This window comes from Littorina saxatilis, linkage group LG4 (genome assembly GCF_037325665.1).
Source record: "Littorina saxatilis isolate snail1 linkage group LG4, US_GU_Lsax_2.0, whole genome shotgun sequence".
In the NCBI taxonomy this organism is placed as follows: Eukaryota; Metazoa; Mollusca; class Gastropoda; order Littorinimorpha; family Littorinidae; genus Littorina; species Littorina saxatilis.
In genome coordinates, this window is record NC_090248.1 from 36,473,992 (window position 1) to 36,501,188 (window position 27,197).

Genomic DNA, 27,197 nt, shown 5'->3' on the forward strand with positions numbered 1-27,197 from the left:
GAAATCTTTATTTTTTATTCTTGTTCACTCATTTTCAAACGTTTCGTTTCACATAAATACATAAGTACACGTGTTTTGCTATCTGCATTCAAGTCTCTCCATACAGTGCTGCTTTCTTCTTGTATTGTGTTGAAAAAAAAATTGGCCCAGCAAAAAAATTCAGAGAATTCTAAAAATTGCTTACAGCATACACTCTTCTCACACAGGTATCCAGGGTAACAAACCCCACAGACCCTTGACAATCCGTGCAATCATACACCCAAACAACTCAGTGTAGAGAACTGATTGGAGAACGAAACACTGTGCTACCAAAGTTCAAACGGAGAGGCCGAAGACTAATTGTTGGCACTGTTAGTACAGCGAGCACACCTAAAACTGTCACTTGAATAGCTGGTACCGTCTCTGACTGCACCGCACGGACCTCTCAACTTGAGCCTACAGGACTACGCCAAGGAATGCAACATCCTAGCAAATGTGGACACGACTACAATGTTTTGAAAAAGTTCTTGAGATAGCACAGCACATCTCGATCACAAGATTTGTGGAGCGACGGACTCGTGACTATTTGTGTGTGTTATCAAGCCAGACCCATCTTCTTCTTCAGTGACTCGGGCATCTCTGGCGGTGGGGGACGGGGCAGACGGAACGCGACCTTGACGGAGTCGTAGATGAACCACTGCAGGGCGGTGAGGGTACCGATCATGATGATCCTGGGGAACAGACCCTTCCACATACCTGTAAAAACAAGCACATATCAGCACAAACAACAAATCATCAGCACTACACAACAGGCCTTTCCAAATACCTGTGAGAAAAAGCGCAAATCACTAGCACACACATTTTTAATCGCCCACACTACATAACAGGCCTTCTCACATATCTGTAGTACACAGCACAAATCATTAGTATTTCAATTTACATTTTTAATTAATTACCCCCCAAAACGTAGGGCGACAGCCTTCATGACAAAGAAGAAAACATTCTTACACGTGAAGTCCACCTGTAAGAATTATACTTGTACATGGAAGTTACCGTCCACAAAAACTGAAGACAAGACAATGAAAACATAAGCAACCAGCATTCAGGGTCACTCAACCCTAAAGGTGGAGAAAAGATATTGATTCGGTTCACACGCTGGTGAAGCTAATGTGAACATGCATCTCCCCATTGTTTGTTTGTTTATTTGTTGCTTAACGTCCAGCCGACTACGCAGAGCCATATCAGGACGAGGAAGGGGGGGATGAAGGGGGCCACTTGTCAAGCGATTCCTGTTTACAAATGCACTAACCCATTACTTGTGTCCCAGCAGGCTTTAGTAAAACTAAATTAATACCTACTGGAAGATTACCAGTTTCCAGTATGTTAAAATAGGCTTAACCTATCTACTGCTGGACTTACATCAGAACACTAACAGATGAAACTATACATGAATCGCGAGACAAGCGGCAAGAGAAGAGATTTTTGGAAAAAATACAGGTGAATGAGCAAGAAGGCAGAAAAAAGAAAAGAATTCATGAAGAAAAAGAGAGCATGACAGGAAAGAGGAACCAAAAATCTACCTAACAGCAAACTAGAAAGCTCCTGCGGTTCCAAAAACAGGAGGGGCCTTTAATTTCATAACCGCAGTGCCCCACTGCGGGAGCATCTCCCCATGTTGCAAACACGAGTAAAGCTAACCTAAGAATACTTGTCCGAACAGGCAGAGAGACCACCTCCATAAAAGCACAGCCTGCCCGCTCAAGAGGACAGCAGCGTATGACCGCAGGGTAATGGTCGGAGTCTGCCTGTTCAGGTATATTGCTCTAACACACCAATGACTCAAGCACCTCTGATGGAACAACAGAAAAGTTGCTGGCCAGTGCTGGCACCACCGGACACCGGCAGACGCCAGCAAGGCCCAGAGGTGGATCTAAGGAGTGTGTATTTCAAACAGCACCCCGGTCCCACAAGGAAAACAGACATGCTCAAAATAATGTACCGCCAAAAGGGGTGGGCGAGTTAGAGAACAAAAGTCTATTACTTCCTCAAGCATTGTACAGTGAAATTCTGGATTTGCATACAAACTCCTACTTTCTGTCATCACTGTGAGAAAAAAAGTCAGTGAGGAGGAGTACCAGCTTTGCGTGAAAATGGACTTAAGTGTGCATGTGATCTCATACTACTCATTAGCGAGGCTCTGTTATGACTGGGAAAAATGTTTCTTACTTTGGGAATTGATATGTTGAGCATATGCCCTGCTAAAACACTAGGGGTTCAGATAAAAGTATCATTTGGTTTCTTGTAAACCCAACAATCCACTGTACACAGCTAGGGGAATGTCCATAAGTAGCAGTCCACGGACACAGAATTGGAAGAAAAAAAGGAAAACATGAACATACAGGATTGGGTAACTCAACAAGGGGAAACAAATGGACTGAGTGAACAGACTGGTGAAGTTTTTATGAACATTTGTCTCCCCTTGTTGCAAAAACCAAGAATACTTGTCCGAACAGGCAGAGAGACCAACTCCATAAAAGCACAGCCTACTGCTCAAGAGGACAGCAGCTTATGACCACAGGGTGATGGTCGGAGTCTGCCTGTCCAGGTATATTGCTCTAACACACCAATGACTCAAGCACCTCCGATGGAACAACAGAAAAGTTGCTGGCCAGTGCTGGCACCACCAGACACCGGCAGACGCCAGCAAGGCCCAGAGGTGGATCTAAGGAGTGTGTATCACAAACACCACCCTGGTCCCACACGAAAACAGACATGCTTAAAATACTGTACCACCAAAAGGGTGGAGCAAGATAAAGAGAATAAAAACTAACTTCCTCAAGCATTGGACAGTGAAATTCTGGATTTGCATACAAACTCATGACTTTTTTTTTATATATATGTTATTACTGTGAGAGGAGAAATTACTGAGGAGGAGTACTAGTTTTGTGTGAAAATGGACTTCCGTTTGCATTTTGTTTGTTTGTTTATTTGTTGCTTAACGTCCAGCCGACTACGCAGAGCCATATCAGGACGAGGAAGGGGGGGATGAAGGGGGTCACTTGTCAAGCGATTCCTGTTTACAAATGCACTAACCCATTACTTGTGTCCCAGCAGGCTTTAGTAAAACTAAATTAATACCTACTGGAAGATTACCAGTTTCCAGTATGTTAAAATAGGCTTAACCTATCTACTGCTGGACTTACATCAGAACACTAACAGATTAAACTATACATGAATCGCGAGACAAGTGGCAAGAGAAGAGATTTTTGGAAAAAATACAGGTGAATGAGCAAGAAGGCAGAAAAAAGAAAAGAATTCATGAAGAAAAAGAGAGCATGACAGGAAAGAGGAACCAAAAATCTACCTAACAGCAAACTAGAAAGCTCCTGCGGTTCCAAAAACAGGAGGGGCCTTTAATTTCATAACCGCAGTGCCCCACTGCGGGACTTCCGTTTGCATGTGATCTCTTACAATGCATTAGTAAGCAGACCTACCTTTCTTTCTTTATTCGGTGTTTAACGTCGTTTACAACCACGAAGGTTATATCGCCACGGGGAAAGGGAGGAGAGGGGATAGAGCCACTTGTCAATTGTTTCTTGTTCACAAAAGCACTAATCAAAAATTTGCTCCAGGGGCTTGCAACGTAGTACAATAATTACCTTACTGGGAGAATGCAAGTTTCCAGTACAAAGGACTTAACATTTCTTACAAACTGCTTGACTAAAATCTTTACAAAAATTGACTATATTCTATACAAGAAACACTTAAGGGCAGGTGGGCCAGTGCAAAATTGACCAAATCGTTCAAAACACTGTTTTGGGTATTTTAGCAGATTATGTTTCCATAACATACCTATCATCCATGTGTGTCGGTGTTTTTGTCAAAAGTGTCCTATTTATCTGTCAATAAAGACAAAATCTGAACATGTGTGGCATTGATTGTCTTCTGTAGTCGATATTCCCCCGCCAAAAAATGTCTCATTTCAAAGGCTAGTTACGGCTTTGTCCTCAGCAAAACAGTGCATTCACGACATACGAAACTGCGCAGCAGCTCTTGACCTATAACATGACATCAGTGTTTTGATGAATGTTCCATTCACTCAGCCACTTGTCCGTTGCAAAGGCAGCAATCGTAATCGAACGGAAATGTCCTTATTTGGAAGGTACTCGACATCCATTGGTTCGTGTCATAAACCGAAATCGGGAACCAGTTTACTTTGTGAGTGCGCATGCTCAGCTTACGAATTTTGCATACGGAAACTACCGAAGAGACTCTCGGCCATGACGGGAACACCCGAAGTTCACTCGGTTTTACAACATCCTGGTTACACATCAAACGATCGGTGACAACCGAAAGCGAATTTTTCCTTGAGAAACAACCTTTGATACGATAACAATGGCTCGAAATAAGAAAGAGGACAACGTCTTTATTAGTTCGGTTAGCAACAACAAGTAGTTCCGCTGGCACTAGGCCAAAGTTTGGATTCTGTCGGTGTTTCCGATACAGAGGAAAGCTTTGATCTCCACGCAGATCCACAGGTCGCCATTTCCGAACACGCCATGCAGCAGACTTTTTACGTCTCGGCACTGGCTTGCTTTGCGCTGAATTTGAGTCAGTTTCTGTGCAGTATCTCCTCGACAAGCAAGTTGAGCATTTGCTACGCAAAAAAACAAAAACAGGAGAAAGTATCCAACATCAGTCAGATTATCGGTAATGTTTGCTGGGCCTGCCATTTCCCGAACGAAACTGGATCAGCAACTGTTTGTATCAATCTGCGCTTTCGTAAATTCCGTCACTGTCTTGACGAACTGTGTCATTTTCTTCACCGCGATACACAGTTCATTGCGAAGAGCTTCCTCAGTAAATCGTTCAGATTCCACGTACGATTTGTTGTCAAAAAACAACTCAAACGAAAGTTTCAAACTCATCATCCTCCATCTTGCTTGTCGAAGCACCAAAGTACTGTATCGATGTAAAAACAAAAGCAGAAAACTTCGAGGAAACCAACAAATCGACGAGATAACGGAAGGAAATAAGTCTCGTTCTGGCTCAAGTAAGTTACCGTTAAAAATACCGTTATTCTCGCATGCAAATACAAACGAGAATCGGGTCATTGATACACGTTTAGCGCTGGGGCAGTATCCCCATGCTGGTTGACAGAGGGAAAGAAAGGATGGACGCATAAATTCTCTGCTGGCGTGCTAAAGGCTAAGTAGTTTGCAATTCAAATAAACTAAGCTGTTCATTCATAACACAGTTTTGTCCTTGTGTGTCTGTTTCAATAGTGTTTCTGTGGTGTTCAATCTTCAATGTCGTTTTTCTCAGTTCAGCCATTTTGCCTACGGTTACGTCTTGGGTTACGCGATTTCTCTGGCTGTAATTTAGCTAGAGCAATATTTTCTTTTGTAGTTTGTGCAGAATATAACATTCTGGGGGATTACGAAGGGATTTTGCTGAAATTTTATTATAGTCATATCCAGATTATTTCAAAAAATAATTTCGCAAGCGTTACCCTAAAGTTTGACAGTTGTAACAAAGAAGTGTTCCTAACTCCAAATATAAGTATAATAAACAAGATCTGCTTCGTAATCCCCTAGAGCATACCCAGAAGGATAAAATAAAACAATAATTAGAAGTGTGACAATCACATCTGATGAAAATCCGTGTATCTCCTGTACTCCACTTTTGTCTGTATTTTGACTGTTTTTGTCGCGTAAAACAAAAACCAGCAACCGAAAATACAAAAAGTGACTATTCTTTGTCATCATTTGTTCATTTCTTTCATAAAATAACATTCAGACACAATAAAACATTGAAAATTAAAAAAAAGGTAGTGCACTGGCCCACCTCCCCTTAAGGGTAAAAGGAAAAACAGAATCCGTTAGTCGCCTCTTACGACATGCTGGGGAGCATCGGGTAAATTCTTCCCTCTAACCCGTGGGGGGTGTAAGCAGACCTGGGAACCCCTGTTTTGCACTTATTCTCAAACAAACTTGGTGTATTTTCAGAAAAAATGAGCGTACTCCACACAGCATTTGAACATCTATGATTTAAACATACTTCACAAGCGTTGGTCACACCGTTAATTAAGATTTCCAATGCATTTAAAACAATGCTTCTTTCAATGTTTACTGACAAAAATTGGAATCCTGTGTCAAAATACTTGATCGGCTTCGGGATGCGTTTGTAAAAAAGAGAGTAGTCTAGGAATTGTTCTCAACATATTTTTTTTCTCCACTGACCGTACTGATTTTATTCTAGACAATCATGCGTACAAAATACGGCGAAATCGTATGGGTTCCCAGGTCTGAGTAAGGCCCTGTTTTGACTGGGAAAAATGTTTCTTAGGTTAGGCATTAATACGTTGAGAAAATGCCCTGCTAAACAAAGGGGTGCAGATACAATTCTAATGGCACAGAAAGTTAGAACCAGCCTCCTTGTACATAACATTGTCTTCCAGTGGTATGAAAGCAGAATTGGCTTTCTAGTAAATCCACTGTACATCTCTGGGAGTGTCTATATAAACAGAAGTCCGCAAACACAGAAGCCGAAAAAGGAGAGTCCACAAGAAGGGGAAACAGTCGGACTTAGTGCACATGCTGGTGAACTTTACATGAACATTTTTCTCCCCACATTGCAAACACAAGTAAAGCTAACCTAAGAATACTCGTCCGAACAGGCAGAGAGACAACCTCTATAAAAGCACAGCCTGCCGCTCAAGAGGACAGCAGCGTATGACCACAGGGTGATGGCCGGAGTCTGCCTGTCCAGGTATATTGCTCTAAGAGGGCCGTCACACATGCGACTGAGTCGCGCGATTTACCCCTGTCACACAGCCGACTCAGTCGTAGAAAACAGCTACGACAAGTCTGCGACTCAGTCTCATGCGATTCCCTCGTAGCTTTGAGGTTTAGAACATGTTCTATTCGTGCGATCCAGTTGTCGGTCAATCACAGGGGCAGAGCCAACAGAGCCAATCAGAACGCGTTGTTGCGGCCTTGACGCCGCGACGAAAAATAATGGCGGACATTAAAGTCCCATTACTCCCTCAAGCATTGGGCAGTGAAATTCTGGATTTGCATACAAACTCCTGACTTTGTCATCACCATGAGAAGAAAAGTTACTGAGGAAGAATACCAGCTTTGCGTGTAAATGGACTGAAAGTTTGCATGTGATCTCATACTATGCATTAGCGAGGCTCTGTTATGACTGGGAAAAATGTTTCAGACCTGTTTACCCTAAACCCGAGGCAAGAGTACTTTTTCAAAAAGTTGGTGTACTTTGCAAGCAAAGCCATATGGGCTAGGCAAAACGTACGTGGGCCGTGGGTGCAAACGTGTTTGTGTAAGAATAGCATGTCTTGTGAACATCTTCAAAATTTAACTCCTTCCGATACAACAGGGATAAAACAATTTTATTTACCTGTCAGTTTATAACATTATAACCAGTGTCTTCCAAGCAGATTGATAATGAAAAGATGAAGTTCGTGAAATAACATCTGTGGTTGACAGTGGCAAGTTCATTTTTACAATCATCTCAGAAAACACTCCGTGCTTCAGCACGGACTACAGCCTTTTCTTCTGGCAGGATTTGCTTTGCGGGAATGAACTTAATATTTCTTTGGCAGCTTTCAGCGGATTTCTTTGCAGCAACCTTGTCCATGTGAGTTTTGGAACTGCAGTGTCGTTCGATGTCATATTTCCCAGCATGGACAACGGAGAAATCTGATTTACAATACTTGCAGTGTGCATGACTTTTTCCCATAGTAGACTCCACAATTCCTGGCTCTTTCTTATATTTCTCCATCTGCTGCTTCTGCTGTTTAGACTTGGTACAGTCATCCGAAACTGTCACATTTTACCGCTTCATTTTGCCACGATTGTCCAGACGATCGCACGTGCCAACAACTGAACAAGGTTTCCACAGCTGAAGACTCGCTGTCATAGTTATCTCCCTTCGACCGAAACCGGTATCAGTTGTACCATCCCGTAATCAGCACACCAACACCGGAAAACGTATTGTAGACTTTTTCTTAGGCGTATTTTGTGCGTGTGTCGCGTATTTGCGTACTGATAATAATTTGGCGTACAAAATACGCCCAAATCGTACTGGTAAACAGGTCTGATGTTTCTTAGCTTGGGAATTGATATGTTGAGCATATGCCCTGCTAAAACACTAGGGGTGCAGATACAATTCCAATGGCATAGCTAACCTAAGACTGCATTAGACTGTTTTGACTGGGAAAAATGTTTCTTAGGTTGGGAATTGATACGTTGAGCATATGCCCTGCTAAAAAAGAAGAGGTTCAGATAGAATTCTAATTGTACAGAAAGTTAGAACCAGCCTCCTTGCACATAAAATTGCCTTCCAGTAGTATAAGAGCAGAATTCGCTTTCTTGTAAATCTAAGAATCCACTGTACACCTCGGGGAATGTCTATATAAATAGAAGTCCACAAACACAGAAGCAGAAAAAGGAGAGTTCACAAGGCAAAACAGATGGACGAAGTGAATACGCTAGTGAGGTTCACATGAACATTTTCCTCATGTTGCAAACACAAGTAAAGCTAACCTATGAATGATTGTCCGAACAGGCAGAGAGACCACCTCCATAAAAGCACAGCCTGCCGCTAAAGAGGACAGCAGCGTATGACCGCAGGGTGATGGTCGAAGTCTGCCTGTCCAGGTATATTGCTCTAACACACCAATGACTCAAGCACCCCCGATGGAACAACAGAAAAGTTGCTGGCCAGTGCTGGCACCACCAGACACCGGCAGACGCCAGCAAGGCCCAGAGGTGGATCTAAGGAGCGTGTATTTCAAACAGCATTCAGGAGCCATACAAAATAGAAATGTTGAAGGTACCGCCACAAGGGTGAAAAGTGAATGAAGCAATCTACTTACCCATGAAGCCAAGCTGTTTTGCGATGTCCACAAAGTTGGATCCCTTAGCATTGTTGAGTTTGGAAACGATGGTGTCTGCAGGATGTGAGACGATAGCACAGAACACGCCAGCTGTAACGTACACAAATACAAAGGTTGTGTTAAAACCAGGGCACTTACAACTTCTGACAAAGACTACTAAATGCCCTCCTTGAACACAACACCGCAACTTGGATCACTGGACATTGCACGTACACCAATGCTCTTCTAAAAATGTTAAGGACTCATCAAGAAAACGTGTCCTTTTTTGTTGTGGATGCATGTTGCTAAAGTACATTATGTTAGTGTGTCAGCTGTTAAACACAAACTGGTGAGCACCGCTCATGACCAGCACCTTATAATGTGCATCACACATTTTTGCCATGGCAGTTCTTTCTTTATTTGGTGTCTAATGTCGTTTTCAACCACGAAGGTTATATCGCGACGGGTGCCATGGCATGTTCAGCGCCAAATTCATAGAACTTGGAAAACCACCCCCTTTTTCCCCAAGGCAGAATCTTTCTTTGTGATCAGCATGGCCCAAAAGGTTCCAACAACATTCAGTCCTTCTGTGAATCCAAAAAAATAGAAAGGCAAAAGTTTCATCAAATATTGGACCCTTTATTTTTAGAATTTATTTTTAACCCTTTCACTGCCTGTCGAATGTCAGCTTACTTCCTGGGTAACTTGCTTTAACGGGCAATAAACCATGCAATTAGCAACAACAACAGAAGAAGAAGAAGAAAAACAAACAATCAATGCATGTTTGGTGTATTTTTATGTATACATCAAGGGCACACTGTAAGTTGTCAATTTAGGTCTATACAGCTAATGCTTTGTATACAAATGTTTCTTGGCAGTGAACAGGTTATAGATTGTATACATTATATGGACCAGTCCTAACATGTTTTGAAAGGTATATATGCACACAAATTCCCCAACACAATCTCAATGGATTTGCGCAAATGTTGAGAATAGGTCTTTGAACTCCACGGAAACTTGCAAATATATGTAAACTTCCAAAGTCCAAATGTGACCCTCCACCACGAAATGAGTCGCATGTCACCTCGCGCGGTTCTGCGCTAGGCTTAATATAAGTCTGGGGAGTGTCTAGTAACAGTGTGAGGGTCACAGGCTTATAACTCAAACAGTTTTCGCTCTTTTCTAAAACGATTTTCACCACTGGATAGAGCATAAGAAAGTCTTTATGAAAATGTAACAATATGAAAACTATGCAAAGGTGACATGCGACTCATTCCTTGGTGGAGGGTCACAAATGTCATAGGTTTAAAAAAGAGGTGAAACAAGAGCATGAGGAAAACTAAAGGCAGGGATGGCCAAATCTCAACATTTTAACTCGCCTATCATGCGATTAACTTCAAGAAAGTCACTATCCCGGCAGAAATGTGACTGGACCAGTGAACACTACAGTCGATCTTCAGTTTTTATATGCCTTGAAAACTCGATATTAAAACCAAAAGTGTTGCATTTGACCAGAATTTTCATTGGTCAGCCGGGCGAGTTGCCAGGCAGTTTCTACTAGCCCAGCGGATGTTTTACTCGCCCCTGGCGATCAAGCGGACGATTTGGCCACCCCTATAAAGGGAAAGAATGAAATGGGGAAGACTGACCGATGTAACCAGCAGTGAAGGTGACGACCAGCTGCTCAGGCTTGTTGCACTCAGCGCGTGGTTTGGGTACCACGAACTTGTACAGGGCCTCCACCGTGCGCTCAAAGCAGGCAAACTTCATCATGGTGTAGGGGATCTGTCGGGCCCACAGTGGAACCAGGCCTTTGTAGAATCTGAAACCAACACACAACGGTCAAAAACTTTGCAACGTCTCCTCTCACATATACATTCTTTTCTGTTCATAACGTGCGAGGGAAACGTTTTGTCCTGTGTGAGGGAAATGTGTTGTTAGGGATGGTAAAAAAAAAAACAAGTCGCGTAAGGCGAAATAACATTTAGTGAAGCTGTCCAACTCACAGAATGAAACTGAACGCACTGCATTTTTTCACCAAGACCGCATACTCGTAGTTTCGTCAGTCCACCGCTCGGGGCAAAGGCAGTGAAATCGACAAGCCAGAATAGTGCGGTAATGGTCGCGCTGAGCAGGATAACATGCTTTTCTGTATCTCCATTCTTTTTAGCGTACAGTAAAACCTGAGTCTAGCGGACCCTTGTTGTAACGGCCACCTGCTACATACGGACAGTTTATCATGGCATGAACACGATTTCAACAATAACTAACCTTTAACGGGCGGACACCTGCCACTTACGGACGCGGACACGATTTTTCGGACCGTAGGAAATGTAAACACTGTCACAAACGGACACAAGGTACATAAAAACGCAACTTCGAAAACTCGACTGTTATGCAGACAGTGCTCGGCAGCCGTAGCCGTAGCACAAATGGTTGTTGATTGGTTGTCCTGTCCCTTTTCTGACCAATCAGTGGCTTGTTTAGATGGAGACCCACTTTCGCTCACTCACTTTCGCTTTTCCGCATTGTGGATACAGTCACAATCAAAAGCAACAGTAGACTACTGTGTTTGAAAATGGAATCTCCAGCAGGAAAAAGAAAAGCGTTGACTTTAGAGCAGCGTGTCGCTGCCTTGAAAAAACTAGATAGCGGCCAATCATGCCAAGATGTGGCGAAGGAGATGGGATGTGGTAAAACACAGATCGCGAGGATCAAATCGGAAAAAGAAGACGTGATGATCTCTCTCTCTTTGTAAGCAATCGTTCGAAGGAAACAATAGTTAACACAGCTAAATTTTTGTTCCATGCATTTATGCTGAGACTAGAAAAACTGAATGAAACAAGAGCTGACCCAATTTGGTCGAGACACACTGCGGAATTTCCCGTTGAATGACTGATGAAGAGTCAGCTATTTTTAGCTTTGTGACGTCCGACTTGCGTAAGTTTGATGCACAGTGTGTGTAGGGAACGGGTTAGGTGGGGGGGGGGGGGGGGGGGGGGGGGGGTGTTGTTGTTGTTGTTGTTGTTGTTGTTGTTGTTTGCTACATGTATCATTTGTTTACTCACATTTTCAGTGAGTCTCATGTTCAATCCAATAAATACATACTACAGGACTGACAAAAAGTGTCTTGTTCATTTTACGTGCTCTTTGTAAAATATTGCCCCGGCCCCTCCACCTGTGAAGAAGGGACACCTGTCTAATAGGGACACTACATGTATTACCATTCCCCAAGGGTGTCCGTTAGAGACAGGTTTTACTGTACTGAGTTTGTTTTTAATCCATATATGTTTTTGGAATCAGGGACCGACAAGGAATAAGATGAAATTGTTTCTAAATCGATTTCGGACAATTAATTTTAATCATAATTTTCAAATTTTTAATTTTCAGAGCTTGTTTGTAATCCTAATATAACATATGTATATGTTTTTGGAATAAAAAAATGACGAAGAATAAGATGAAATTGTTTTTGGATCGATTAAAAAACCCATAATTTTAATGACAACTTTCCAATTTTTAATGACCAAATTCATTAATTATTTTTTAAGCCACCAGGTTGAAATGCAATACCAAAGTCCGGCCTTCCTCGAAGATTGCTTGGCCAACATTTCAATCAATTTGATTGAAAAATGAGGGTGTGACAGTGCCGCCTCAACTTTTATAAAAAGCCGGATATGACGTCATCAAAGGTATTTATCGAAAAAATTTAAAAAAATGTCCGGGAATATCATTCCCAGGAACTCTCATGTCAAATTTCATAAAGATCGGTCCAGTAGTTTAGTCTGAATCGCTCTACACACACCACAACCCTCGTCTCGATTTTCCCTCTATGTTAAAACATTTAGTCAAAACTTCACTAAATGTAAAAAGAAATATTTATTATATATACCAAATGTTCATTCATAAGGCAAAAAAAAAAGAAAAAAAAAGGTGTGGTTAAGGTAACATAGCCAAAAAAATAGGGTAGGAAGGTAGGCAATCACTTTTTTTTCTAATGTGTACAAATTAAACCTACTTGACAGGGAAATAAGTGTGCGATTCGAGCGCTCTCGCTTTCATTGCGTTTTCTGCACTCTTTTTTTGTGTTTTGTTTTGACAAATGTAATAAAAAGTTATAGGGTCGGCCCCTAAAAATAGGGTAGGTCGGGTTACCGTAACCACACCTATTTTTTTTTAGGCCTAATGGTAACTCAGCGTTGCTAAGCAACCTGGATTACCAATGTTAAAAAAACCCACAACCATCTCAAAAACACAACCTTACACACACGCCTTGAGCAGAGGGAAAAAACCCTCATCTGCTGTACTTTAGAAGACAAAATTGTGTGTGGTTTCTTTTGTTTTGGGAGCAGCAGCTAAATCCCAGCACTGCCTCTTTGGGAAGGGAGGTAAATCTTCTTACAAGAGATTTGTGCATGATTCATTTGCCTTGCTTCTGTGTTCACAACTCTCTTGGTGTTGAATGTTTAATTTGAGCTTTACCCTGAAATTCCTTCGTCCTGCATGATCTTGGGGAAGCCTTCCCTGAGGGTGCTTGCAAAGCCGGGCTGGGTCTGGATCCTGACTTTGACAGCCTCCATGGGGCACAGGGCGATGTCGGCGAAGAACTCGGCAGACGCACTGGCAGCCAGGTACAGAGACGTTCTCCACAAGTAGCAGTTTTCCTGCAAGCCACCGAGGGTCAAATTTAATATGGGACAGAGATCATGCCATGGACATGTGGGCCCCGTAAAAACGAGGCGAATAATGCGGAGATAATAGTGAAAAAGTTTCATAAGTACATTGTACATATTTTGACTTCTTTCTTGTGACCAGATTATTATAAAAAACAAAATTCATAACTCGGAAATTTTTAGCTTTGGAAAAGTGTTCTCTCTGTGATGTGTCAATTTTTACTGACTGCCCACAAAAAAAGGAAGCTATTCCCCGCCCTTTGCTCACGCAACAGATTACAAATTACAAACTGACCTCTCCGAGCATATCACCGTAGAGGATCTTGAAGACTTCGTAGAAGCCAAACTTGCCCACTCCCTGCATGGAGTAGCCGATTAAGGTGGGAGCCCAGCCTTTAGCCAGAGACCGGACACCCTCCTCAGCCAGTGAAACTTTGAAGCCTTGGATGATGTTCCCATATTTAGCAGCATCCACCTGAAAATAAATATGTAAAAATAGCCCATTATAATCATGCTTTATCGAGTTCACAGCAGGGTAGGTATTTGTTTCTGTAACACCAAGAATTAACACACAAAATCCAAACATCATATACACATGAATCCTAAAAGCAAACTCAACTAAATCTGAAATGCTGAAAAGCAACCTACATGCCATCAATCTTCATAGAAAATGAAATGTATTCTTTCAATGAGATACCAACCTGAATGCGGCACTTGACCAGATCAAGGGGGACAACTGCGGTGTGGGTCAGGCCACAGCTGAGGAGACCACCAAAGGCGCACAGTCCATAGTACTTTGCTGAGCCGAACTCACAGCTGTTCTCCTCTGAAAATAGTTATTGTCATATCCAGTTTCAGGACCAACACCTCAGTTTTACAATGTGTGTTTTCAGACCCCCCCCCCCCCCCCCCCTCCAAACGTGTTTTAAATCATGAAGAATAAGACAGTGTGTTCACTGGTATCGGTTGATATCAAATGTGATGGTGATTGAATTAAAAGTTGAAACCTTACTAAAATAAGAACAAGCAAGTCCAGCACGAACAGGAATATACCAAATAATACCAAAATGCAATCGGTAAGAAAAAGACTACCTATAGATAAGAATGTTATGGGATCGCAGGGTTTAGCCTGGATGAAAAAGGCAATGGGATATTTGTCTCCCAAAACCAAATTCCGTTTGGACATCGTCAAAGGCAAAAAATGCCAAGAGGGTTTTTAGGCAGCAAGTATATGTTTTTGACCAAAGATGCAAAATGGTGCAATTTGATAATTAGCAGATATATTGTGTTACCTGTGCGAGTGTTTATGTCACAGAAAAGACATTTCAAATGTTTAACATGAGGCACAGCCAACTAATCGGCGAAAGGAAATTCAGAACAGGCTTTTTTCTCAGCAGAGCCATGTTATTCTTATCAATTTTAAATTCATATACATTTTATGTTCCTGGACAATTAATGATGACGACTCCAGAGTTGTAAATTTTTTTTCTGGCAGGTCAACTAATATTTGATACCTATCCTTGCTGGATTATCCATTTAAAATTACAAATGTAGGTGGCATGCCTCACAGAATAACAATTAACACAAACACATCGATTCAAAACCACAAGCAACCATGAACAAAACCAGCATTACTGATGTACTAACCATTTGATTGGTATGATTTATGATTGTGTCTGAACATGCTTGGAGTTCAATCAACCCTGCATGGAAACCAAACAAATAACTCTGAAAACCCAAAAGTCGTCTCAAAGTCAAACTAAAACAGCACCGGTAATTCAAGGCCATACACTTGCCATATACCCTGGTCACGACAGAGCTACCACACGGAATTGTTGACACACAGTCTGATATAAGGCGACCTTTGGATTTCCATGCTGCTGGTTCTGGTTCAGGAAAGGGAACAGAATATAACTAAAAAGAAGAAATCAGTGTGGGGGCCGGCCTAGGCCCTTGTTTAGTGATGTATTTAACCAAAAAACTGCGTCTCCCACCTCACTGGATGCCAAAACATATCTGCCCGCTACAAACTTTTACCCGGCAATGGCAAGGATTCCGACCACTGCGAAGTGATTCCGAGTAGTGTAGAACGGAGACTGATGATGTCAGTGACGAGGATATAGCCTGGACACTTTCTAAAGTCACTGACATGTATCTCTAGGCTTTATAGCCACAGCCATGCCACAAACTGACAAGACATTCTGGCTGCTCAGTTGAAAATTATTGACTTTCCACTTCCAGTAGAGTAAGCTGAGGTTAAATTGTCAAAATACTGTCTGATAGCTGAACACGATGCAGTTCTGATCAGAATCATTTAACAATCTGACATGTTATCACATACATACACAGTATGTGCATGCTCTTAACCAACAAACTCTATGACAATCAGCCAAGGTTATTAGTCAAGAGATTAGTCTGTCATTTAATTTTCACTCATGCCGTGTCTTCTGTGACCTCCAACAGGTCGTGTGACACTCAATCTGGGGCTGAAAATCTAACAATGAATGTTCTTTTTAAACCGGCTTTTAAAATGAAATAGCAACAAACCTGACGAGGCAGCGGCGATTGTTCTTTCTTCGTTCACTGCCAAAGGCTCGGCCTCGGCGGCTTCTCCATCGTCACACGAAGCGTGGAACGGACTGGAGAAGATGTTCTTTCGCCACGCCGAAAAGAGTGAAGTCGACATGATGATCTGAAAAACAAGGATCAGAATTAATCCCCAGAGAAAGATGATCCTGTATGCACAATATGACGACGCTAAATTCCCCTCAACATGAGCAATTACGAAAAATTCATTTGACCGAACGTCCTCTACCTGTCGAATATGGCGTGCTCGTCTAAAGAGACCGTGGGAGGTCACGTGGACGAGATGTGGAACATGACTGTGACGTCATAACAAAAGCGCTAGCCGGCGACACACGATTGCCGCAGAAAAAAGTGGTGTATTGCATCACAGTTGGCAAAAAATCGGTAATCATTTAACGTCAATTTAAACTTCATTCTCTTGTGTTATTTACACCAAATAAACGATCAACAAAGCGCAGAAACATGAAAAATGAGCTTACAAGAGAAGCAACTCTACATCTTTTCTGAACAGTTCTACGTACGCGATTGCTTCCCCTGGCTGGAAAGTCGATATATGCAGCGTAACGGCGGTACAAAATACCAAAACTGAGCAGCATTGATCGGATGACAAACGTAATTAGATTGACATAATTTAAACTGAACCAGATTGGATTGAATAAGATAAAATAAAATCAATTCTCAACGACGGTAAGCGATTTTTTTCTGCATGTTGCCACAAGCTGAGGAATCTCAATGAAAACACTAAAGTGATAAAAACTGAATTTAAAATTAAAGTACCATTTTAATAACTATTAGTCTTGAATAACACACCCAGGTTCCAAATTGTTTCAGTTTCTGTCTGTACTCGACGTTGTCACTGAATAAATCGAGATCGGAATGTGTTTGTGTGTGTGCCAAGTGTGTGTGTGCCGTGTGTCACATCGTTTCGTCTGTGCCGTGTAGCCTAGGGCCTATGTGTGTGCCGGTGTGTGTGTGTGTGTGTGTGTCAGTGTGTGTGTGTGTGTGTGTGTGTGTGAGTGTCAGTGTATGTGTGTGTGTCAGTGTGTGCCGTGTGCCTGTGTGTGTGTGTGTGTGTGTGTGTCAGTCGTGTGTGCCACGGGCTGACTCAGTGTGTACTGACTCTCTGTGTGCAGTGTGTGTGTGTGTGTCACGTGTGTGTGCGTGTGTGCGCGTCTGTGTGTGTGTATGGTGTGTGTGATGTGTGTGGTGTGTGTATGTGTGTGTGTGTGTGTGTGTGCGTGTGAACGCACACAAACATGCACTATTTTGTAGTCTCGGCTGGCCGCCTAAAATAATATGAAGTTTTGTCGGCCTCTGACGTCACATGGCTCAAAGAAGGGAAATCCAGTGTTCAATCGATACATAAAGTTTTAACTAAGCGAATGTTCACTTGAGAAAGAACAAGTCGCGTAAGGCGAAAATACAATATTTAGTCAAGTAGCTGTCGAACTCACAGAATGAAACTGAACGCAATGCCATTTTTCAGCAAGACCGTATACTCGTAGCATCGTCAGGCCACCGCTCATGGCAAAGGCAGTGAAATTGACAAGAAGAGCGGGGTAGTAGTTGCGCTAAGAAGGATAGCACGCTTTTCTGTACCTCTCTTTGTTTTAACTTTCTGAGCGTGTTTTTAATCCAAACATATCATATCTATATGTTTTTGGAATCAGGAACCGACAAGGAATAAGATGAAAGTGTTTTTAAATTGATTTGGACAATTTAATTTTGATAATAATTTTTATATATTTAATTTTCAGAGCTTGTTTTTAATCCGAATATAACATATTTATATGTTTTTGGAATCCGCAAATGATGGAGAATAAGATAAACGTAAATTTGGATCGTTTTATAAATTTTTATTTTTTTTTTACAATTTTCAGATTTTTAATGACCAAAGTCATTAATTAATTTTTAAGCCACCAAGCTGAAATGCAATACCGAACCCCGGGCTTCGTCGAAGATTACTTGACCAAAATTTCAACCAATTTGGTTGAAAAATGAGGGCGTGACAGTGCCGCCTCAACTTTCACGAAAAGCCGGATATGACGTCATCAAAGACATTTATCAAAAAAAAGAAAAAAACGTTCGGGGATTTCATACCCAGGAACTCTCATGTCAAATTTCATAAAGATCGGTCCAGTAGTTTAGTCTGAATCGCTCTACACACACACACACACACACACAGACAGACAGACACACACACACACACACGCACATACACCACGACCCTCGTTTCGATTCCCCCTCGATGTTAAAATATTTAGTCAAAACTTGACTAAATATAACAAGTCGCGTAAGGCGAAAATACAATATTTAGTCAAGTAGCTGCCATTTTTCAGCAAGACCGTATACTCGTAGCATCGTCAGTCCACCGCTCATGGCAAAGGCAGTGAAATTGACAAGAAGAGCGGGGTAGTAGTTGCGCTAAGAAGGATAGCACGCTTTTCTGTACCTCTCTTTGTTTTAACTTTCTGAGCGTGTTTTTAATCCAAACATATCATATCTATATGTTTTTGGAATCAGGAACCGACAAGGAATAAGATGAAAGTGTTTTTAAATTGATTTGGACAATTTAATTTTGATAATATTTTTTATATATTTAATTTTCAGGGCTTTTTTTTAATCCAAATATAATATATTTATATGTTTTTGGGATCAGCAAATGATGGAGAATAAGATGAACGTAAATTTGGATCGTTTTATAAATTTTTATTTTTTTTTACAATTTTCAGATTTTAAATGACCAAAGTCATCAATTAATTTTTAAGCCACCAAGCTGAAATGCAATACCGAAGTCCGGGCTTCGTCGAAGATTACTTGACCAAAATTTCAACCAATTTGGTTGAAAAATGAGGGCGTGACAGTGCCGCCTCAACTTTCACGAAAAGCCGGATATGACGTCATCAAAGACATTTATCAAAAAAATGAAAAAAAGTTCGGGGATATCAATCCCAGGAACTCTCATGTAAAATTTCATAAAGATCGGTCCAGTAGTTTGGTCTGAATCGCTCTACACACACACACAGACAGACAGACAGACAGACAGACAGACAGACACACACACACACACACACACACACATACACCACGACCCTCGTCTCGATTCCCCCCTCTACGTTAAAATATTTAGTCAAAACTTGACTAAATATAAAAAGCAACAGAGCCATTTTAACATTTACTTCACTGCCTAACTGCCTATTGACATATAGTTGGCTGAGATATACACTCACACGCGTTCGTGCATGAGTGTGTTTATGTCAGGGTGCCGCGCGCGCGTCAGTGCGTGCATGCGTGCTTACATGGTGTGTGTGTGTGTGTCCGTGTGTGTGTGAGCGTGTGTGTTTATTTCTGTGTGTGTGCGTGGTAGATTTTCGGATTGCAAAACTATCAGATCTCAAATAGATTAGTAAAATGTCTTGCTGTGTGGTTGCTCCGGCAACTCTGTGTGTGTGTGTGTGTGTGTGTGTGTGACGGTGTGTGAGTGTGTGTGTGTGTATGATGTGTGTGTGTGCGTGTGTGTGTCTGTGTGTGTGTGCCAGTGTGTCAGTGTGTGTCGTGTGTGTGCCAGTGTGTGTGTGTGTGTGTCAGTACCGTAGTGTGCCAGTGTGTATGTGTGTGTGTGTGTGTGTGTGTGTGTGTGTGTGTGTATGTGTCAGTGACTGAGTGTGCCAGTGTGTGTGTGTGTGTGTGTGGGCCGTGAGTTTTAAGTGTTTCTTTTTTTTAATTTAAAGTGTTTTCAGTTTACGCCGACTGACACGGTCTAGAATCAACGTGACTGACTTGGACAGCGTCAACAGGTTGTCGAGTAAGCACTCGCTCTTCAGTGACTTCGCCAAGGACTACAAAGAACACAGTCACACGCATACCCTAGCTTTTGCCGCGGTGGTCACGGATCACTGCACACTACTGCTACGTCACACAGGTGAGGCCGCGGCTGTGTCACTCACACTCGTACCTGCACGTGTGTCATTTTGACCGAGTCCCCGCTACACACACCCGCGATGCAATGCGTCACAACATGGCTGACGGCTGTGCGTTGTCATTCATTGCTGTGTGAACTTCCGACGTCTGCGTGTTTCGCTACCGTGTCGTAGCTCCCGCGTGTACTGCGAGACAGGTAAACAACAAACACTCACCTGGCACTGGCTACTGCTTCTTTCAGTTCAACCAAGTTATCGCGGTTTTGTCTGGGGATCGAGTTCTCTTACCTGTAAGTGAAACGATTGTTGTCATTCTGCTGGGCCTTTTTGCCTTGTTTTGTGACTGTTTATGTGTGAAGTACCACTGATGTTCTCCGACATGTTTCGTTCTAATCAGTACACTTCTGCCGCATGGCACCTTTTCTGAAACTACTGTGGATTTTTAATTAATCAACACTGAGTTAATCTCCTTTCGTAGCGAATCCCATTTTTGGAGCTATAGTTATTTCTTCCACGTGGAGTGAAGACTGAGCAGACACGCTTTCCCAGCGCTTGGTTTTTTTTTTACGAGTGTCGACTAAAAACCCACGTTTCAGCGGCTATGCATACAGTAGCGCACGGGCAGTGGCGGAGAGTTACATCATTTTCCTGTTTACCGAGAGACACGTGGGTCGGGACGATGAGTGTTGTTTTTCAGTGACAGGAATGTAGAGCGTTTTACCCATCGTGTTTACAAGTGACAGTGGACGCTGATGTTTGAGTCCACATTTAATTTCTTTGGACATGAATGTTAGGTTTTCAAGCAGATGTGCCTCGAAAGAAAACACATTGAAAAGTCACAGGTGGGCGATGATTTTCTTAAGTCTGTATTTAAATTTCAGCAAAAGGAATGTAGAGTATTCAAACCGGTTGTGTTCTAAATTTCTATACAAGAAAGAAAATGAAAATGAATTGTTATATTTTACAATTTTATTTTCAGACACAACCAGCATTCAACCAATCGTGTTCTGAGTGGAAACAAAGATCTGTACAATCTCTGGTGGAAACAAGTAGGGCCTAAACATGAATTGTGTTCAAAAATGATTTTGTGACATGACTATGGGGGGCGGTTGTGTTTTGAGAGGAAACAAGTGAACATTGCTAATACTATTTGTTTTTGTGTTCAAATTTAATTTTGTGACCTGAATTTGCCTATGGAGTATTCAGTTGGTTGCGTTTCGCAAGGAAACAAGTGAAATGGATTTGGTTTTTGATCTTTTTATTCAGAAAGTATTTAGTAGTGCAAACTGACGAGCTCAAATGACGGTTTGCGCACGCGGGTGTGTGGGGTGGGGTGGATGAGGTATATACGCATACACACGTTAACATCAAATTTACAAACAGAGAGAGAGAGAGAGAGAGAGAGAGAGAGAGAGAGAGAGAGAGAGAGAGAGAGAGAGAGAGAGAGAGAGAGAGAGAGAGAGAGAGAGAGAGAGAGAGAGAGAGAGAGAGAGAGAGAGAGAGAGAGAGGACGAGACATTCAAGACAAGAACAATTAGTGGCTTAAGCAAACACGTGCTTTTTTTTACATCCAGCCCTCGCTCATGAGAGGGAATAATCTAATGATAATTAACCTACGTTTTATAAAATCATTAAATGTTAAAAGAACAATCGAGAGAGAGAGAGAGAGAGAGAGAGAGAGAGAGAGAGAGAGATAGAGAGAGAGAGAGAGAGAGAGAGAGAGAGAGAGAGAGAGAGAGAGAATATTATGGTCGGATAGATCAATCAATCAATCAATATGATGAGGCTTATATCGCGCGTATTCCGTGGGTACAGTTCTAAGCGCAGGGATTTTTATTTTAAATTTAAAATTTTTTTATGCAATTTATATCGCGCACATATTCAAGGCGCAGGGATTTATTTATGCCGTGTGAGATGGAATTTTTTTTACACAATACATCACGCATTCACATCGGTCAGCAGATCGCAGCCATTTCGGCGCATATCCTACTTTTCACGGCCTATTATTCCAAGTCACACGGGTATTTTGGTGGACATTTGTATCTATGCCTATACAATTTTGCCAGGAAAGACCCTTTTGTCAATCGTGGGATCTTTAACGTGCACACCCCAATGTAGTGTACACGAAGGGACCTCGGTTTTTCGTCTCATCCAAAAGACTAGCTCTTGAACCCACCACCTAGGTTAGGAAAGGGGGGAGAAAATTGCTAACGCCCTGACCCAGGGTCAAACTCGCAACCTCTCGCTTCCGAGCGCAAGTGCGTTATCACTCGGCCACCCAGTTCTGCATTCTCTCTTAATTTGTGAGTGCGTGGAAAATCAACTATGGTTATGCAAACACAGGCAGTCATGCACATGGTTACAGCACTGAAAACGTGCATATATCCACTCCGCCTCTTTCCGTGCTGAACTGTTTTTTTCTACTCCGCAGTGGCTATAATTATCCCCCGGTCTTAACTCTCCTCACGATATTGGAGAGAGATGATCACAAGAAATATAACAGAACAAAATATTCGATAAAGTAGGTGAATGCTTGAGTGATACAGACACAAACGTTGACTCACAGACACTCGAAAACACACACATACACACACACAAACACACACACACACACACACACACACACACACACACACACATTCACTCACTCACTCACTCACTCACTCCCTCACTCACTCCCTCACTCACTCCCTCACTCACTCACTCAATTACTCCCCTCTGCTACTAGTTTCTGTTTCTTTCCAAAAAAAGCATGACCCTCATTTAAAGTTACTCAGCCACCATGACGATGTTTTTGTTACACAGTTCTTCACAACCATCACCACAACTAACCCCACACCATGACGAGCGAAGGGAGTGACGGTTTTGACCGACAGCTTCAACCTCACCTGGCCTCCACACACACCGCGGGCCTCGACAACCCTGTTATGACGTTGAGCGAGAATGACGTCACAGTCAACGTTCACCACGCACCCGCCTCTTCCTCTAACCGCACGTGGGAGAGGTTCGACCAAGACGACTCAGGGTATGCTGAAAACAGAAACGGTCCAGCAACTTCCCCGAACAGCAACAGAATCGACGTCGGGTCAGCAGCAGCGAACATTCACAGCAACGGCAAGGTGCCTGATAGTAGTGCTTCCAAGACTGTGCTTCCAGAGCAGCAGACGACAACGACAGGGCAGCACCCGGTGTTCTACAACTGCCAGAGCGGGGAGGCGGTGGTTGTCCCTGGCAACGCGACGGCTACTGTCCCCGGGTCTGGCACCACGGTGATCGCCACGAGCCACATCCCGGAGCGGTGGCGTGAAATGGAGCGACCGTTGAGAGCTCGTCAGATGAAGGTGAGTTTGGCGCATACAATGGAATTCCAAACGCTACAAAAATCTGAGTGAGTGAGTCGGTAAATGGAGGCTGATTTGCAGAGGTTGTGGACAGAATATCTTAAAAAGTAACGTCCTAAAAACGGGGGAAAGTCCTCAACTGGGGTGTCTTAAAATGGGGGTTCCACTGTATAAACCTGGCACCGAAAAAACACCAACCCTTCTCTGGCGGCCCGTTTTCATGCTTAGTTTTATGGTTTTAGAACTTTTTTTTACACATTGATAAAACGCTTTTTAAGAATAGTATCATGATTGAAGGCGACATTTTGGAGAAATGAGTTCTCTGGCGAATTTAAAGTCCAATGGGCAATCGCTGTGGTGTAATTTAGACCCACCTATAATAATACACTTTATAATGCCAAGTAAACTCTTCTAATGATTTAAGTTAATGTAAATAGGAGAACGGCTTCGTTATGTCTAGATTCTGCTCATCGACTTTGTATCCCAGTGCTAACAGCTACACAGAACGCGAACGAAACATGTGCGAATATAGAGACGCGTGCAAGTTACACCGCTGTCAGAGGCAGAAAAGCAGGACGAAGCGAAAACAAAGGCTCGGACTGCGTGGAGACTGCACAGTCTGTAAAGAGTACCCTTGCACCTGTAGCGTATAACACGTGAATAACTGAACGTTCAAGCACTGATTTTAAGGTATTCTTTATGTGTGGTGACATCAGTTCATTGTCGAACTTCGTAACACTTAGGGCAATTGCAGACTCTTTTGTTATTTTTTATGTAGTATCCCTTTAAAGGCTGTCATATTCGTAGCGTTCATTAATTAATTCATATCGTTTACATGTGCCAATAATGTTATAAAACTGTACCTAAGGGGATATAATAACGATTGGCTGTAGCTTTCGAACACAGAAAACATTATTTCAGTATTGCAAAGTGGTGTTGATAGTGTCGAATGTAAACAGAACAGTCTCAAAGTGAAAGTGGATGTTTTCCGGAAATTGCGCAGGCGGAAATATACGATCTCTCACAGCACATATTCGCAAGAATAAGGCCACAGGCTTCAGCTGACAAGCTACAAGTACATCTAATTTTCTAATAGGCCTATGTACTCACGTGTCCAGCAAAACTTTGGCGAGTTCAGTATCCCCTTTGTACTTCACTACTTGGTTCTGAATTTGAAGCGATGGGCCTCTGACGAAAACAATCTTTCTTTCAGCGCGACCCAGCGCTGGTGCTGCGTGGTGATAAAGCAAGGAGTCCACTTTCTCTTCTCAGCAGATTTAGTGGCCTTGACAGCTTTAGACGGGTTTACTTCTATCTTTTTTTGCCATTGTACGCAAGCGCGCTTTGACTGTCTCCGACGCCATCTTTGGTTTACGAAACGTCACGAAGTGACGTCAACGGTCTAAAAATAGCCCAAGTCCTGGAGAACTGTTGCTAAACAATGCAATAAAGAATTAATTATTTCTCGTAATTGGTAAGGACTTCAAACCTAAAACTTTGCAGGAAGCTTAATTTATACATCCCCGCAACGATGGGAAAAGCCCTGGAAGTAATTAAACTAATTAAATAGGACTATATGTCAGCCTTTAAGCAGAAAAAGGTTGAGTAAAACGGTACACGAGTGAGTTGTTAATGTCATAAATAGTATGTTTATTTGAGAAACAAGATGTGGTTCCGTTTTTATATTTAGTCAAGTTTTGACTAAATATTTTAACATCGAGGGGGAATCGAGACGAGGGTCGTGGTGTATGTGTGTCTGTCTGTCTGTGCGTGTGTGTGTGTGTGTGTGTGTGTGTGTGTGTGTGTGTGTGTGTGTAGAGCGATTCAGACTAAACTACTGGACCGATCTTTATGAAATTTGACATGAGAGTTCCTGGGTATGAAATCCCCGAACGTTTTTTTCATTTTTTTGATAAATGTCTTTGATGACGTCATATCCGGCTTTTCGTGAAAGTTGAGGCGGCACTGTCACGCCCTCATTTTTCAACCAAATTCGTTGAAATTTTGGTCAAGTAATCTTCGACGAAGCCCGGACTTCGGTATTGCATTTCAGCTTGGTGGCTTAAAAATTAATTAATGACTTTGGTCATTAAAAATCTGAAAATTGTAAAAAAAAATAAAAATTTATAAAACGATCCAAATGTACGTTTATCTTATTCTCCATCATTTGCGGATTCCAAAAACATATAAATATGTTATATTCGGATTAAAAACAAGCTCTGAAAATTAAATATATAAAAATTATTATCAAAATTAAATTGTCGAAATCAATTTAAAAACACTTTCATCTTATTCCTTGTCGGTTCCTGATTCCAAAAACATATAGATATGATATGTTTGGATTAAAAACACGCTCAGAAAGTTAAAACAAAGAGAGGTACAGAAAAGCGTGCTATCCTTCTTAGCGCAACTACTACCCCGCTCTTCTTGTCAATTTCACTGCCTTTACCATGAGCGGTGGACTGACGATGCTACGAGTATACGGTCTTGCTGAAAAATGGCATTGCGTTCAGTTTCATTCTGTGAGTTCGACAGCTACTTGACTAAATATTGTATTTTCGCTTTACGCGACTTGTTTTTATTTCTTTTTATTTTAACGAAGATGCCCTACGCTTTCATTGCTGTTGGACCAGTTAAGATTAAAACTCACGATTTTAATCTTGAAATTCACCAACCCATAATATAATCATTCCTCCACGTGTCGTTTCAGATTCTAAAGGCCCTGAGCGTGCTGGCAGTGGTCATGTTCTTCCCCACGGGAATCCCGGCAGTGCATTACGCCTGGCGCACTAAGCGGGAGTTTGACGAGGGAATCCTACGCGGGAACATCGACCGTGCTCAGAAGTTCGCTCGACGTACTGAGCGACTCATCATCCTGTCCGCCATCTTGCTCGTCCTCGTCGCCGTCCTCGTCTTCGCCCTGGTGGAGAGGGCGCGCAACGGCTATGACGTCGATCATAGTTACGTCGCGCATACGTCAGTGCAAGGGCGTACTTTGTGACGTCATGTGGAGTTTGTGCCATGCGTGATGCGTTTGGATCAATCTTTCTACTTGAAATGTTATGACGTTGATCGCGGTTACATCGCGCACACGCCAGTGCAAGGGCGTTCATAACGACGTCATGTAGATATTTTTTTGCCCTGGGAGCTGCTTTTGGATCAGTCTTTCTACTTGACATGTTATGACGTCGATCACAGTAACGGCGCGCATACGTCAGTGCAAGGGCGTTCTTAATGATGACGTCACATGGATTATGTGCCCTGCTAGCTGCCGTAGGATCAGGTCTTTCCAGTTCCAATGTTATGACGTCGATCGCAGTTACGTCGCGCACACGTCACGGTGTAAGGGCGTTCATAGTAACGTTATTGTGTTGAAGTTTGTGTGTGATTTGTGAATTTTGAGGAAACAGATTTTGTTGGCTTTTATGTTAGTTTTTATTTTAGCAAGCGCAAGCCCTCATGGTGCAGAGTGTGCCTTATGCAGGGCCGGACCAAATGAGTTGTAAGGGGGGGGTTCCTCCTTTTTTGGGGGGCAAATCAGCGAAGTGGCGAAGCCACAAGACTAGGGGGGTCCGGGGGCATGCTCCCCCGGAAAATTTTTGAAAAACGGTTAAAATCTGTGCAATCTGGTGCATTCTGGGCCTTGTTTTGAGGGTTAAGAGCAGCATTGTTTTGGTGCTAAAACTAGTAAAAAAAAACCCACTCAAAGCAAGGTACATGCTTTTTCCAGGGGTGGGGTTCCGGAACCCCTGGAACCCTCCCCTGGGTCCGGCCCTGTTATGGTTATGACGTCGGTCAC

General features: G+C 42.4%; 2 protein-coding genes and 3 non-coding genes across 7 annotated transcripts; 1 reads left to right on the forward strand and 4 right to left on the reverse strand.

The window, feature by feature from the left end:
* LOC138964639 (solute carrier family 25 member 3-like) lies at nt 1-16,479 on the reverse strand. 2 transcript variants are annotated; one of them, XM_070336647.1, is made up of 9 exons: nt 16,367-16,479; nt 16,099-16,243; nt 15,348-15,437; nt 14,253-14,377; nt 13,847-14,026; nt 13,361-13,542; nt 10,531-10,703; nt 8,882-8,992; nt 1-735 (listed from the first exon to the last, which is right to left on the reverse strand). In XM_070336647.1, exons 2-9 carry the CDS (start codon nt 16,235-16,237, stop codon nt 578-580), a joined length of 1,158 nt encoding a protein of 385 aa, XP_070192748.1. In that variant the 5' UTR covers nt 16,238-16,243; nt 16,367-16,479; the 3' UTR covers nt 1-577. The 2 variants fall into 2 exon arrangements, with proteins under 2 accessions (XP_070192748.1, XP_070192749.1); XM_070336648.1 differs by lacking the exon at nt 15,348-15,437.
* On the reverse strand, nt 1,687-1,923 carry LOC138965753 (small nucleolar RNA SNORA53). Its single transcript, XR_011455522.1, has one exon. It is a non-coding gene; the product is annotated as a small nucleolar RNA SNORA53 (small nucleolar RNA).
* LOC138965754 (small nucleolar RNA SNORA53) lies at nt 2,480-2,715 on the reverse strand. Its single transcript, XR_011455523.1, has one exon. It is a non-coding gene; the product is annotated as a small nucleolar RNA SNORA53 (small nucleolar RNA).
* LOC138965755 (small nucleolar RNA SNORA53) lies at nt 8,559-8,794 on the reverse strand. Its single transcript, XR_011455524.1, has one exon. It is a non-coding gene; the product is annotated as a small nucleolar RNA SNORA53 (small nucleolar RNA).
* A 3,464-nt stretch (nt 16,480-19,943) lies between the features above and the next one.
* LOC138964640 (uncharacterized) lies at nt 19,944-26,873 on the forward strand. Of its 2 annotated transcripts, none has more exons than XM_070336650.1 (3): nt 19,944-20,254; nt 22,863-23,398; nt 26,109-26,873. In XM_070336650.1, exons 2-3 carry the CDS (start codon nt 22,898-22,900, stop codon nt 26,397-26,399), a joined length of 792 nt encoding a protein of 263 aa, XP_070192751.1. In that variant the 5' UTR covers nt 19,944-20,254; nt 22,863-22,897; the 3' UTR covers nt 26,400-26,873. The 2 variants fall into 2 exon arrangements, with proteins under 2 accessions (XP_070192751.1, XP_070192750.1); XM_070336649.1 differs by having other exon boundaries at nt 19,946-20,347.
* The last annotated feature ends 324 nt before the right edge of the window (nt 26,874-27,197 follow it).